General features: G+C 33.0%; 1 protein-coding gene across 18 annotated transcripts in view; it reads right to left on the reverse strand.

Annotated features, from left to right (window-relative positions):
- ENGase (cytosolic endo-beta-N-acetylglucosaminidase) overlaps positions 1-10,625 on the reverse strand; it is a 69,027-nt gene extending 58,402 nt beyond the window's left edge. For 3 of the 18 annotated variants that reach the window (XR_013013644.1, XM_076454043.1, XM_076454042.1), the window contains exons 1-5: positions 9,977-10,562; positions 8,673-8,713; positions 7,089-7,156; positions 4,201-4,332; positions 1,917-2,091 (exon numbers count right to left, since the gene is read on the reverse strand). Coding sequence is in view for 16 of the 18 variants with exons in the window: in XM_076454043.1 (XP_076310158.1) it covers positions 1,917-2,091; positions 4,201-4,312 (287 nt within the window). In the remaining 2 variants the exon portion in view is untranslated. Of the gene's footprint in view, positions 1-331; positions 928-1,916; positions 2,092-2,694; positions 3,734-4,200; positions 4,333-7,088; positions 7,157-7,261; positions 7,365-8,672; positions 8,714-9,905 lie in introns of those variants that run through there. The other 15 variants (XM_076454041.1, XM_076454039.1, XM_076454051.1 and 12 more) reach the window with 15 other exon arrangements.
- Between the last annotated feature and the right edge of the window lie 3,997 nt (positions 10,626-14,622).

Genomic DNA, 14,622 nt, shown 5'->3' on the forward strand with positions numbered 1-14,622 from the left:
ACTATTAAAAAGTTCTAATGAACTGCACCTGCACATGGCAACACTAATAGTTGTAACTCTGCATCATTGTGATGTTTGACATTCATAGTGCCATATCACAACAAATAAAGGTTAGCATTTCAATTAATAATGTTTCCTGAGTAAATCAGTATACTATTACTGTTACACGTGTATTTCCATTGTGAAAGTAAGGATGAATTTGGCCCTGACCACTATTTACATCTCACGTCATCCTGCAGTATGAATAGAAATTATAAAATAAAAACATGTGATTTTGTAGTGGTGTTTTACAGACTATATACATTTTTTGTCAATTCACATAAAGGCCTACCTTGCAAAGCCTGTTTCCGAGCTTTTGCATGATAGACTTGTCATTCAGCTGCTACTTTTGTCTGTTGATTTCGTTGGGAAGCTTAGGTCCACTAGTTGTGTTTAACTCATGCTGCCAAATAGCAGGTGCCTTTTAGAGCTTTTCAGCATTGCACTACCTTGTCCAATTCTCTAGCCAACTGTAATAGTGGTCTGAAAAAGTCCACCAATTTTGAACCTTGTCTTGTCAAACTTGAAGTCATCTTTCTATGGTTAGTTGTCTTAGACCAGTGTTTGGAAAACATATTTCTTTCACATCTCTTAAATATCTAAAGACTTTCACTGAAGTCTTCACATTTTTACTTGCTCTGTTTTTGTTCAAACTGCTAAGTGAGAAGATACAATATTTCCTTCACTTTACCATCGAAATGTTCATGTTAAAATACAGCACCAGACAACACTGGTTTTTCTCAAAAATTAATCCACAGGTGTCAGTGACATTAATGAATAATGGTACTGTTTCTTCATAAAAAGAATACAGAAAATCTGATTATCCCTTATTTGTTTTGAGCAAAGTATTTCCCCATTTATTTTAAAATTAATAGAAGAATGTCAGAAAGAGCTAACCTAAACAAGGTAAGGAAAGTGGTTACCAAATTAACCAGTCTACCTAAACACATTTCACATCAATTATAACAGTTGTTTATCTATATTTTCACACAAAGAAAAAAAACATAACTAAAACCATCTTCTCCAAGATGATTTATGAATTAAACTGGTCTTTCTCTTTGTTAAAATTTGTATAATTTACAAATATTTGCATTAAGTTTATAAATGTACAGTTTTTGCATACATTTATGATAAATTTAGTTACATGTTCTTTTTCAATCATTAATGTTCAAAATATATATCATAGGTTGAACATCATTAAATACAGTAAACTGAATTCTAGCATTCAGTTCTGACAAATTCCATACAAATCGTGATGCTTAAAAAAAATCCTACAGGTTACAAAATCTCTTGAAATAAAACTAATAAAAAAGGTTTAAATATGCAATAGCACTAAATGAAATATTATTTTAACAGCTTTTCTCCAACCTATCTAACACAGACAAAAACACGCACTTTGCCATACCTTAAAATAACACTAAAAAATAGTGGTACTCATTAGTCTCAGCATAATAAATTTACTTGGAATATTGCACCATCAACATCTATACATGTATCATATCAACTATTATGATGAGATGTGCACTCCTGATACCTACTATGACTAAAATCTCATTGCCATTCAGTGTCAACCATTTTGTCTCACTGCAAGATAAATGATACAGTTAACTCTAACAAGGTGAGAGTTGGCTTCAAGCATTAAAAAAAACTAGAGACAGCTCAACTAAACACCATACAAGAAGGTATGAAAAATATATATATAATAAACAATAGTGGATGCAATCTCCCAACCTATCAGTTTCAAAAACAACCCACTCTTTTTTTATTTATCATAAACTAAAAACTACACCATTTACAAACTAATAAGAAATAACAAATATATACTATGTATGTTTAAAAGAAATTGTCTAGTACTGATAAAAGTCATTCTGTCTCACCTGTCATCCAAATAACCACCTTGCATATCATGACACACAAGAGTACGAGGAATACATGAAGTTTGATATTTTACCCTCTTTCTTAACGTTACTGACTTTGAAGACAATAACTGTGGTGATTCCTTCCATTTCAATACTTCACTAAGTGTTTTAATTGGGGCACATTCCATGATCACTGGATAAAACACAAAATCAATAAATCATACAAGTTAAGTAAGCATCTCCTAATGGTCTTAAGATTATTATGAAGAGGTTATTTATAACATACCTTAACTCTTTGGTTACTAGTTTAAAAACATTATGGCTAACAAGTTGGGAACACTCCAGTTAATATAAAAATGCATAAATACATAATAAGTGAGGATATTACAAGTAATTTCTGCTTTATTATCTAGCCATTTTCTTGTTTTTAAACAATTTTTAAAACCAAAAGTTAAAACAAATTTAGAGTAGGCACAAATTACAATCTTAAAGTAACTATTCAACAAAAAAGTAAATTCTCTTTTTGGGCTTCCAATGCTTAAAACTACAGTATTATCCTCAACATGCAAGTTCACATTTGCAAACTTGTTATATTTCATAATGCAGTCTATAAAATCATTATCTAAATCTGTAACATCTTTTAAACATTTATATCAAATTAACACTAATTCTTCTATGCTTTATAGAAAACAAGTTTAAGTTTCTTTTTCTACACAAGTTTGCCATGTGTGGTGATGTTTAGATTCTAGAGGAGGTAAACTGAAAGAACAGACCCTTCCCTGGGAAGTCTCCTCACCATGTACAGGAATTTACATTGAGGGGTTAATCTTGATGAAAAGTCAATATCAACAATAGACAACAAACTGGGTCACACAGGATTAACTCTTTCTTTTCTCCCTCATTGGGTGCAAATTTTGGGTAAGTGTTCTCTGGGAGGCAATGATGGTTACTTGGTGGGTTCCAATGACACCAAACATAATGAAATTATAGTATAGATCTTCACTGAAACTTGACTCCTCTTGTTCATGTGTGTGTACATGCATGTGTTGATGATCTTGCACTGTGTTGGAATGTGTACAAAAATAATGGTGCACATATGGAAGTGCCAATGCAAAGAATGAATGACAAGAGATAACTGAAGAACATGACAGGCAAACTTATCAAAATGTTTTTGAGTACACTGGATAATGGTGATTGAACAATCAAAAACCAGAGGCACAAGAAACTAGCCAATAATGTAAGTAATAGAAGATGAATGTGTTTATTGTAGTTTACATACCAGCTGGTAAGATCTCCAAATGCTGGCAACAAAATAGAAGGAACAGCGGCAGCTGTGACACACCAGATTTGGTGGCAGGAAACCCAAAACAGTATATAGTCAGACTCGCTCAAAGAATATGTAAAATAGATGAGCTTGCAAACCCATCCAGTTAAAGTGGAAGGAGACAAGTTTCAAGGGGAAATGTACCACATTAAAAACAGACAGTAGCAGATTCAACAGTAAGGAACACTCTGAGCAAGATAGCAATAAACAGCCCATACAAGAAATAAAAGAAGATCATGAAAACAGCAGAAACATACTGAGGAAATGGACAGGAGAAAAGAAACAAAATTTCACAAATGATGTTTCTGAGTTTCTCTTTGGTAGGTTGCTATTTGTTACACCTCCTCCTTCATCAAAAACTGCTTGACGGTCACAACAGAAAGAAAAGATCAGAAAGTTATCACTACTACCACCATTTATCTACCATACCTACATCATTTCAGTGAAAAACTAAAACACACAACCAAAAAATATTCAACATGGAAGTCTGGTGAAAATTCTACAATATCTTAAGGTCCATTCTGGTAAAAAACAAACAGCAATCTACCAAAGAGAATCTCAAAATGTCATCTATGAAAACTGCGTGTTCCTGCAACTATATGTACATTTGAGAAATGGAAAGAAAACTTGCAACAAGAATAAAAGAACATAAAGATAGTACAAGACTCATGGAAACACGAAATTCAGCCATTGCAGAGCACACTACATCAGCTAAACACAGAATAAACTGGGAGAAAACTAGAATAATCGACACAGAGAAATTCTGGTAGACTAGAAAAATCAAAAAATCACTTAAAATTAACACTATTAAACCTTTACCGAAGAGAGATTCTGAATTAGAGGTGAGTAACCTGTGGCTTCAATTGGTTGAATCCACAGGTAATCTTTTCTCCAATCAGAAACAATGATATTCCAACCAATCATAACATGCTATCCACAATCCACCAGGACACTATGAAAGACTGACAACACCTACACACACACACTGACTTGAAGACGAAAGATAGAAGACTTTTGAAACGTTGTCCTCTACACTTGTGTCTGTGTCTCCACAACTGGCAGTTGCTGTCCATTTGCAAAGTTTAATCATGAATACTCTGCCTAAACAATCTGTCAAAGAATATGAAATATCATTATTCCTTACCTCCATATACAGCAAAACATTTAACCTAACAGAACAATGATCACTTCCACTCTATTTTCTCCAACTTTCACCCTCTTGTTTGTTTCTACATTTGAATTTAACAATAGCATGATTCAAAATAGCATTGTTTCTAGTAGTTTCCTTTATTGTTTGGTGAAAAAAAAACAAAAAAAACATCCTGAACAATTTCCAAAAACCTTTCTCCCTCATAGTTACACCTAGAATTCCCAATCAATGTGCCTGAAATATAAATCACCTACAATTAGTACCTTATCCCTATTAAACAACATCTAACCCTGTATTGCAAAGAAATATGTAGCATCCAATAATCTATGTTTAACCATGTGTTGGTAATTCCTATTATATTCAAATCCTCTATTTCTACCAGTGATCTAAAGTAACCTATTTCATTTCTTGAACTTCCAGCATTACAATAATGACTGTTAAGCCTGATGTTATAACTATATGCTATACTAATTTCCTCTGCTAAACTTTTCTCTGCCTCCAATTCTTTTTCTGCATTTAGTTTTTCCTTGCCCTCACTACTGTTTAGTCATAGTATAAAATTTCCCTTACAACTGAGTTAATAGCAAAACAAACAACCCAATCCCATCTTATACTCAAAGTAAACCATCCATTCCAAAAAAACTTGTTTCTTCCACTGAACTGATCTCACAAATCCAACCAACCAATATGCTCATCCTTAGATACTAATCTAAGCCTAGCATTTAGCACTTGTGACCTACTTACAACTGCATTCCCACAGTTAATTCTGGGCAATACCCCTAACAAAGTTATTTTACAACCTTTATCTTTAAGTACCTTTATCAACCTGTCTGAAGACTTTCTTACTTCCTTAACTTGGTTAGATTATGCATTCCTTATATGTAAAACCTTAAGCTCCTCTTGAAATCCCATTGCTATTTCCCACAGTCTACAATTAATTCTCTATCTACTGCCTCTATTTTAATTATAATAGTCTCCATATTCTTCTCCAGCCTACAAATTCTACAAGCAATTTCTAAATCTTCAATACTTGCTTCCTTAAATCTACATGCAAGTCCCAAGTTTTCGAAAAGCCCACTTATGGCACCTATTACACCAAAGAGAGTAAATTCTCTCCAGCCAGCCCCAGGTCATTTGTAAAAGCTGCCTCATAACCCTTCACACAGTCACTCACAGTCTTCATATGTCTCTGTCTTGCAATGTATCACATTATCAAAAGCATCACTAGCCATAGCTGTTGTATTTATCACTTACAATCTAAAAATAAATACAATACTAAATTATCAATAGCCTAATGTCAACACTATTACTGTTAAGCTAATGTTCAAGAATCAATTATACCATTTTTTTTAATCACTGGTCTGTCTTTACATGAAACTGATAAAGTTACTTTAATTGTATAGAACTCTGAACTTTTATTACAAGTGACAATAACCAGTCATAAAATATACAAGCTCCTAAAAGAATGGAAGAAGTAAGAATGAAAAAAGAAGCTGAGTAAGAAAGAAAATCAAGTAGATGAAGAGAGAGAGTACAAATTTAACATAATATCAGACTAGTATGTTCACAATGGGGAATATTTAATGAATTACCTAAAATTTACAAACCTACTGTATTTAATGACACATTTAATTAAACTGAAAAAATGTTCTGTTGGAGTTTGTGAAATCACCAATGAACACAGTAAAAATTTAGTTTTGATATGTGTAAATACCTCAGAAATCTAATTTTCATTGAATTGGTATACAGTGCCAGGTAATGAATTATTATTCTCTAATATCCTATTACAAGAAGTAATTGATCTATGTACTAACTTAATTTGAAAACTATGATGCTGTAAACTGTAACTAAAGGCCTAATTTTAGAACAAAATGATTCACATTCTCTTTTTCAAACAAAATTTATGACCAACTTGATGTCACACCAATGGGTTTTAAGTTAACTCTGTCTTCCTATGCTGTCAAGAAATAGCTGCAGATACAACATCATACAATGATGTCTTGATTTCAAGCCAGTTCTTTATAAAAAGATATTTAGTTGATGCATTTGTATTTTTCAAAAACAAATGTCACAGACAAAAACTGTTATTGTATTTGAATGAGACATCAAAATTTGAAATATACTTTTGAAGAAAATGCAGAATCTACATTATCTTTTACTTTTACAGGCTTTTAACAGAGAAAAAACATTAATATCATGTCACTATAAAACAATTATTTCATATTTATATTTCAGTTGCAGTAGTTTTATTCTTCTGTTTCCAAAACCAATTTGTGTTGATTCACACAGCCTTCAAGTGAACAAGCACTGATTTTGTCATTCATCTTAGAACGGAGTAACGTAAAAAGATTTCTTAAGAAGAATTGTTTCCTTGTAAAACTGATTAAGAAAATAATGAATGAATAATTTAAGAGGATAAACAATCATGAAGTACCTAAACACATCTTGGCTGTTATATTACCCTTTATGGGTCCTTCAAAATTCAAAATGGAAAAAAACATTTTGAATATTTTAGAAACATCAGATCCACAAATATTACTGAAGGTATTATTTACATATCAAAGTACACATAAAAGATTTGTTCAGGGTGAAAGATACAATTATATTGCTATAACTGTATATCACTTATAAATTCACATGTACATGTTGTTGACATCTCACCTAGCAGCACGAATTAAAATAAATCTTAAAGAATATTAGTTCAACATTTACTTACACTGCAATAAAGGAACACCAAATGACACAGATTTCTATATTGACTGCTCAGCAAAGAATGAAATAGTTCTTTGGATAAAGGAATATTTATTAATCACATAACTAAAGCCAGAACTAAATGTAATATCACTTTTTATTATTTAAATGAGGTTAAAAATAAAATATGCAACCCACCCCTTTTTTATTTTTAATTAGTCAATAAACTTTGGTCAGGCGTCTGAGTACTGGGTAGTTACTATTGTTACTCCTCTTCGAAAAGGGGTAATACAATCTGAAACTTAAAGGCCAGTTAGTGTTACTTATTTTCTGAGAAAATACTTGTGTAGTCTGATAACAGAAATTCTAAACAAAAAAACACTTTATGAAATATTATACCATAAAATAAAGATGGATTAAACACTACAAATCTTGCCTTATGCATCTTACTCAAAACACAGAATTTAGTTTGATGGAATTAATAATTACTGGACATCAGGAATTGTCAAGTTTTAAAATTTTGAAACAGTTTCAGAAAAGAAAGTGGGCAAAAACCTTAGTTGTACCTTCCAATTTTCAATATAACATAATATTACATATAACAAGCAATATTTACTTTAGATGTTCCTATCCCTCCACCCCTAAGAAAACCAAAACCTAAGATAAATTTTTTTTGTATTTCAGGATTTCCTTTATCCCCTCTGAAATTTTCATAAAGTCTAGTCCTAAACTGCTCTTGATGATATTTAATTCCATGGAATTAACCTCTACCTGTAAGATACCCATTCCATCACTGAAATCATTCCAGTAACCTTCCTCTGAACCCTGTAAACAGTATTATCCAAAACAAGGCCTCACTTGTACTTTGTGTAGAGTTAATTACATTTTTTCAATTGTAAACAAGCTGTCTATAATTACAACATAAAATTCTATTTGTATTACTACTAACATTTGTTTAATGGCTTTAGTAACTTATTCACTACCAAGGAACAATCTTTTTCTTCAGTCATACTATTGAATGAGTGATCTAAATTACTGAAACCAAAATGCATTACCTTATATTTATAATTGACAGTCATTTGCAAATATTTATCAAATTTACAAATTCCATATTGTCATCATCACAAAACTTATCTAATTTACTAATTATGGTTTCATCAACACAATTTAAATAAGAAAGAACCAGGGTCACAGAACTAGGTCCTTTAATACACCAAAAGAAACAACATAACCTACAATCTAATTAAGCACTTTCCAACCCCCAACCATACAATTTATTTAGCTTATCTTATGTGTTGCACATCATATCATCTTTAAAAATATAGCACAAGGAATCAGAATTTTTTATCCCTATCAGATCCCATATTAAATATCATAAACTTAATGTTGATCACTTCATCTTAAAGTAAAGTGAGTTGGGATCTTAACTTATTTCAACTTAAGTAATCATATGAATCTTGAATTTACTTCTTTTGACTTCTTATCACTATCTATAAATAAATATTAATATTATTTATAAATTTTACTACTAATAACAGAGCACTGGCTTAGTAGTTTGTATGATATTTACTTATCACTATGAAAGTTCCTCTTTAATCAGTATAATTACCTGAACTCTGTTAGATAGACTTCCTTTGATAACTTGCAGCACTATATCAGACAATTTATATTATTGCACAATGTAATGTACAGCATAGATTAAAAAAAAGATAAAACCTGTTACACAAAAATTAGCATTTATAATTTAATACAAGACCATTCTAAGCTGTAGGAAAAATGTTTTAACACACACGTAGAACTAAAATTTGAGCTGAAGGTCATGCATAACTGTTATACCACTTGCACAAATGTGCACACAATTAATCATAACATAAGGTTGTATTTATGTGAGACAAAATACTTTTGTCTATTGTATATTGCATTTAGAACTTCTGAAATGCATATGCATACCCTAGATTTTTTTATATCCCTATACACGTAACCAATATTTTCTGTTCTCTATCACAAACTGTTGCTAAGTCAGCAATATAGGGCAAAATCAATAGCTAATTGATATCAAACACATACCATCTTTAATTGCACTCTGTAAAAAGTTGTTTCATAAGCACACTAGGTTAACAGCTATTTGCCAACTATTTCTCCAACTCACAAATTGATACAATCATTCCATAGTACCAAAACATCTTACATATGATCAAATTCTAAAGAGTTTTGCCTTTTCTTTTTTTTCTTTCTAGTGTTCACTAAAAGCTTTTTAATGGAAACCTACAAAAGCTGTCCCTGAGTTTGAACTAAAAGACTTGACAGCTGGCATCTAGTCAACAGCACTCATTGCTGACTTGTTTGACTGAATGGAGAATTTTGACAATGATCCATCACCCTTTAATAATGCACCCACTGCTCCAAACTACTGAATGTGATTTTCTTTTCTTTTTAAGTGGAAATAGAACAAGAACAACAATGGACTGCCAGATCCATAGTATATTCCTAACTACTCATTCACAGTTGGCCCAGATTAATGTCATAAGCAAACTTTATTAACAGATTACATAATTATAATAATATAAATAAGAAATATAGAAACATAAAAGGCACACCATTAGTAACAAAAATCCAGTTTTACTGCATTTCTTTTTAATAAGAACGTTTTGGTTTCTCAGTTTATCACAATCATCCATATACTCTACAAATTGTACACCCCAATAAAGTTTAACTGATCTTTCTACAACCAACACTGATGCGATTTTTTTTATTGGTATCAAACCTAAGTTCCCAAAATTCACACCTATTCCAATATCTAGTTAATAATATCTTAAAAAATAACAACATATAAGACGTGTACCCATAATGTCTAATAATAGTCGTAGAATAAAAAACTGATTTCAACAATTAAAATTAACATCTCACACTCACATGATTGGAAATCGGTTGTTCCTATCGGCGATGTATTGTGCAGTAGTTGTACAAGTTAGTTTAAAAACTTATAAAACTCATCACACAAGGAGCCTTAATTATTAAACACACCCATCCACATCCACTCCAACACTATTAGTAACAGCCCAGCTACCACTCAACCGTCATCAAATACACTGATACAGCCTATAGATCATCCAGCGACATTTATTAATATAAAATTATATTACCCATAAAATTACCGTTTATACGTTGTAAATATTAAACGCACACTTAACCTATTAAAACAAGCAACACAATCCAGCAGTCACCCATTACAAATTTAAAACATTTAATATTATTTTAAGCCAAACTGGGTAATATAAATCACGTATACACGTGTTTTCCTATATCTTCAGCTGAGGCTTTCCGGCTCGTCCTGGTGAGGTAATTTGGGCATTTGCCTCGCAAGTTTAAATCCCGTCCCACCGAACATATTTGTTTTTAAATTTCGCTTAAAGCTAGTCATCCCTAATTTAACAGTGAAAGACCAGAGGAATGGCAACTAGTCATCACCGCCAAATTTTAGGCTACTCTTTTACCAACTAATGTGGGCTTGATGGACACAGACAACGCACCCATGACTGAAAGCTCTCGTGAAGCTCTGTGTGAAGTTCAAATAAAACAAAACAATTGTTGTGCTTTTACATGTGTGATAGACATACAACAGGATTGTATTTTTAAAAGAAACATTAGAGTTAATTCTAGCAAAACTGAAATGAACTTTATTGAATGCGATTGATGCCATATGTGATTTCTGTTGGAAAACTGTAGGCTTATTGCGATTTTCAAAAAGATACAGTATGTTCAGTGAATTTTAAAAAAGCGACTTAATAGCAAGCGTTAATAATTAACCTATTAATTCAGCTGATAGACCACATCGCCCTGGGAGGTATGAGTTGGGGGGATCATTTGGTCTCCCATTTCAGAGAAAACCATGCTCTCTTGGAGGAAGATGCAGAAGAAAAGGAAAGGAGGGAAATAACGAGAGGAAAACGAAAAAAGAAAAGAAAATATGGAAGGAATAGGGAAGAAATATGAATCGGATATAGAGACAGAAAAAAACACCGTAAAAATATAAATATTAAGATTTGATTTCACCCATTTCCTTACAGTAGAAGCGCGAGCGCATGCCTGTAAGGAAACAATTGAACAGTGAATTAACCAAGATGATACGATGACCAATGTAATTCTGTATCAATTGTTTTCTTAAACATCTCGATATGGTTCAATAATGAATATATATAGTTTGTTTGTTTCTTTTGAATTTCTTGCAAAGCTACACGAGGGCTATCTGCCCTAGCCGTCCCTAATTTAGTCGTGTAAGACTAAAGGGAGGCTAGCTAGTCATCACCACCCACGCTAAAACCGGAGTTTGATACCGGGGCAGAGCACAGATAGCCCATTGTGTAGCTTATGGTTAATTAACAACAACAATGACTTAAATGTATTATTATATGTTTATTATGATCTAAAATGTTTGTGTTTGAATTTCGCGCAAAGCTATACGTGGGCTATCTGCTAGCCGTCCCTAATTTAGCAGTGTAAGACTAGAGGGAAGGAAGTCATCACTATCCACTGCCGCCAACTCTTGGGCTTTTCTTTTACCAACGAATAGTAGGATTGACCGTCATATTATAACGCCTACGCGGCTGAAAGGGTGAGCATGTATGATATAATGGGGATGAAAACACAGCACCCTCGAATTACGGCCCGGCATGGCCAAGCGTGTTAAGGCGTGCGACTCGTAATCTGAGGGTCGCGGGTTCGCATCCCCGTCGCGCTAAACATGCTCGCCCTTTCAGCTGTGGGGCGTTATAATGTTACGGTCAATCCCACTATTTGTTGTTAAAGAGTATCCCAAGTGGTGGCGGTGGGTAGTGATGACTAGCTGCCTTCCTCTAGTCTTACACTGCTAAATTATGGACGGCTAGCACAGATAGCCCTCGAAAAGCTTTGTGCGAAATTGCAAAACAAACAAACAAACCCTCGAATTACGAGTGTAGTGCCTCATCCACATGGCTATGCGGGCCCGATCTAAAATGTATTTACATTTTGTCAATAATTTAATAAAATTAAAAACATTAGATTTTGACCATGTAATATTTGCGTATTTTAGCCCGACCACGGCATGGAGCGTCAGGGAGTAATTTGAATAATGAATTTTCAGTTTATTTTTTTAAGATTACACTTGTCATTTTCATTTTATTGATTTTTCCTCCATTTGTGGAGTAATCAGTTTTACCTTTTCTGTTCTACGTCTTTTCGTAATAAGTATAAAAATGCTGGGAAAAAAGACATGCAAGTGATTGTTTCAAAGTCAAATGCTTAGAATGTGAAAAATCATGGACAATGATTGTAGAAACAGACATATTTAAAACTGCCACAGTGATATGTTGAAGACCGGTAGAAGTCCATATTTCTCTGATATCGTATCAGAATCACAAAGAATATATCAAAACTTTTGTTATGCTCCATCTACATCATCACTCACGATGGAAATTAAAACCAATGAACAGTCAGTAGAAGTATAGACTAATTCAAACACTTAAAGAAATCAGTTTGACTGATCCAGTTTTGACAAAAGTCAAAATCACTGTTTCAAAAGAGGAATCTCTTTTGAAAGAGGTGGAACCTCTCATAGTAGATATTTAATTCGTCCAGTAACGATTCAGAAGATTATCAAAGTGAAACTATTTGGAAAGAGCAATCGGCAGAAAAAATAATGGTTTTGAATTTGTTGGTCCACAATAACCACAAATTTCCAAATTCCCATCTCGGATTATATACTGGATTCACCGATCATTTCAAACTAAGTTGTATAAATAATTTCGTTGGGTATCTTATTATCAAGATACTGATTCTGCAAATTGTTACTTTTGTGAGAAGTTTCTCCAAGATCTTATGAGACATTCACATTTATTAAATGGTCAAAACGAGAAACATTACAAAAACACGCTGAAAGTGTAAGCCGTCAAAATTCAATGATAGCATGGATCCTTTCAAAAGCAACATATTCGTCATAGCTTTAAACTAGTTCAAGCCAAAAGAGAAGGGAAAATTAAGTACGACTGAACAGACTTTATCTTTCAAAAGTGATAGAAACACTTGTTTTTTTTGATAAGCAAAACATTGCCATTAGGGGTAACCATGAAGGTCGTCTTAATGTTTGTGATTCTTCTGATATATATCAACGGAATGTTCTCGAACTTTTACACCTGCGGAGTAAGGATCTTCCTTGGTTTAAGGAAAAGTTCACAGAGCTTGTTGACTGACACAAACAATGGTTGAGTTGGGATATTCAAAATAAAATTTTGAATCTGGCCGCGATGAACGTGATAAAATTAATAACTGATGAAATAAAATCCGGTGATTTTATATCCCGTCATCTCAGATGAAACCATGGATGTTAGTCGCAACTAGTAACTTTCTCTCTGACTTCGCTACGCTTCAGATGGTGCCATTAAAGAAAAGTTTTAGGCTTTTTCTTGGCGAAATCAATGAAAGCCCAAGCTTTTTTTGAATTGATTACAGAAACGTCAATGCAACAGGGTCTCAATCTTTCTTTGATAGTTGGCCAAGAATACGACGGTGCCAGTAACATAAAAGGTGAACATACTGGGCTTCAAAGTCTAATCAAAACTGTGGTCCCAAAATCAATTTATGTCTATTGTTGTGGTCACTTGCTTAATCTTGCCGTTAAAAAAAAAACATAAAGAAAACTCGATAATTGAAAAACACTTTAGGAACGATATAATCAATTCATTCTTTTATCGAGGGAAGTTCCAAACGTCACCAACTTTTTCAGGAATTAAAAAAAAAGTCCGGAGCCATTGTACTTCAATTTCAAAGTGAGACTCGCAGTGTACTTGAAGCTACAATTCTCACCCTTCTTAAAATTGTTTAAAACGACCCCAGCACTTCGGCCATGTGTAAAGGCCTTTTAGTTTCAATCTGTGACTTAGAATTCATCTTCACTCTTCTAGTCTTAGAAAAAACTTAAAAAGTGAAACTTTATCTTTGTAACTTACCTTTAGTCAGAAAAAATGGATGCCTTTTTGGCGAGAAAATCTGCTGATGCGACAATCCACAATCTTAACTCACTAGAGACAAACGAAACTTTTTCGAACATATGGGAAGAAGCCTCAAATTTGATGAAAGACACAAAATAAATAATTAATAAAGAACAAGATATCAGTTTCAAAGAACTAACAATTTCTCGCCTCTGAATACCGACAGAAGGTGCCTTAGCAGCTGGATTTGCATTTGCTACTGCAGATTTCGATAATTAAATCTCTCATGCAAAAGACGCCATCGTCTTTCTCACTGTTCAAGCTTTTAAAACCAAATTTGATCTCGTTTTGATGAAAATGATCAATATATTATTTGCGGTCTTTCTTCTGTCATAATGCTACCATAAAAAGATGATACAGATGATGTCTCATTATTTTGTTACTATTATGAGATACTGAATGAGAATCAATTATCTTCAGTAAGAAAGATTGTGGTTGGTCTTCTCGACCAAGAAAAACAAAATCCCCATTTGTTGTGGGGATATAAATTCTCAAAATGAATTTATGAGAATGGCATCTTTCAACTCCTTTCAC

Source organism: Tachypleus tridentatus, chromosome 9 (assembly GCF_004210375.1).
Source record: "Tachypleus tridentatus isolate NWPU-2018 chromosome 9, ASM421037v1, whole genome shotgun sequence".
NCBI classification, from domain to species: domain Eukaryota; kingdom Metazoa; phylum Arthropoda; class Merostomata; order Xiphosura; family Limulidae; genus Tachypleus; species Tachypleus tridentatus.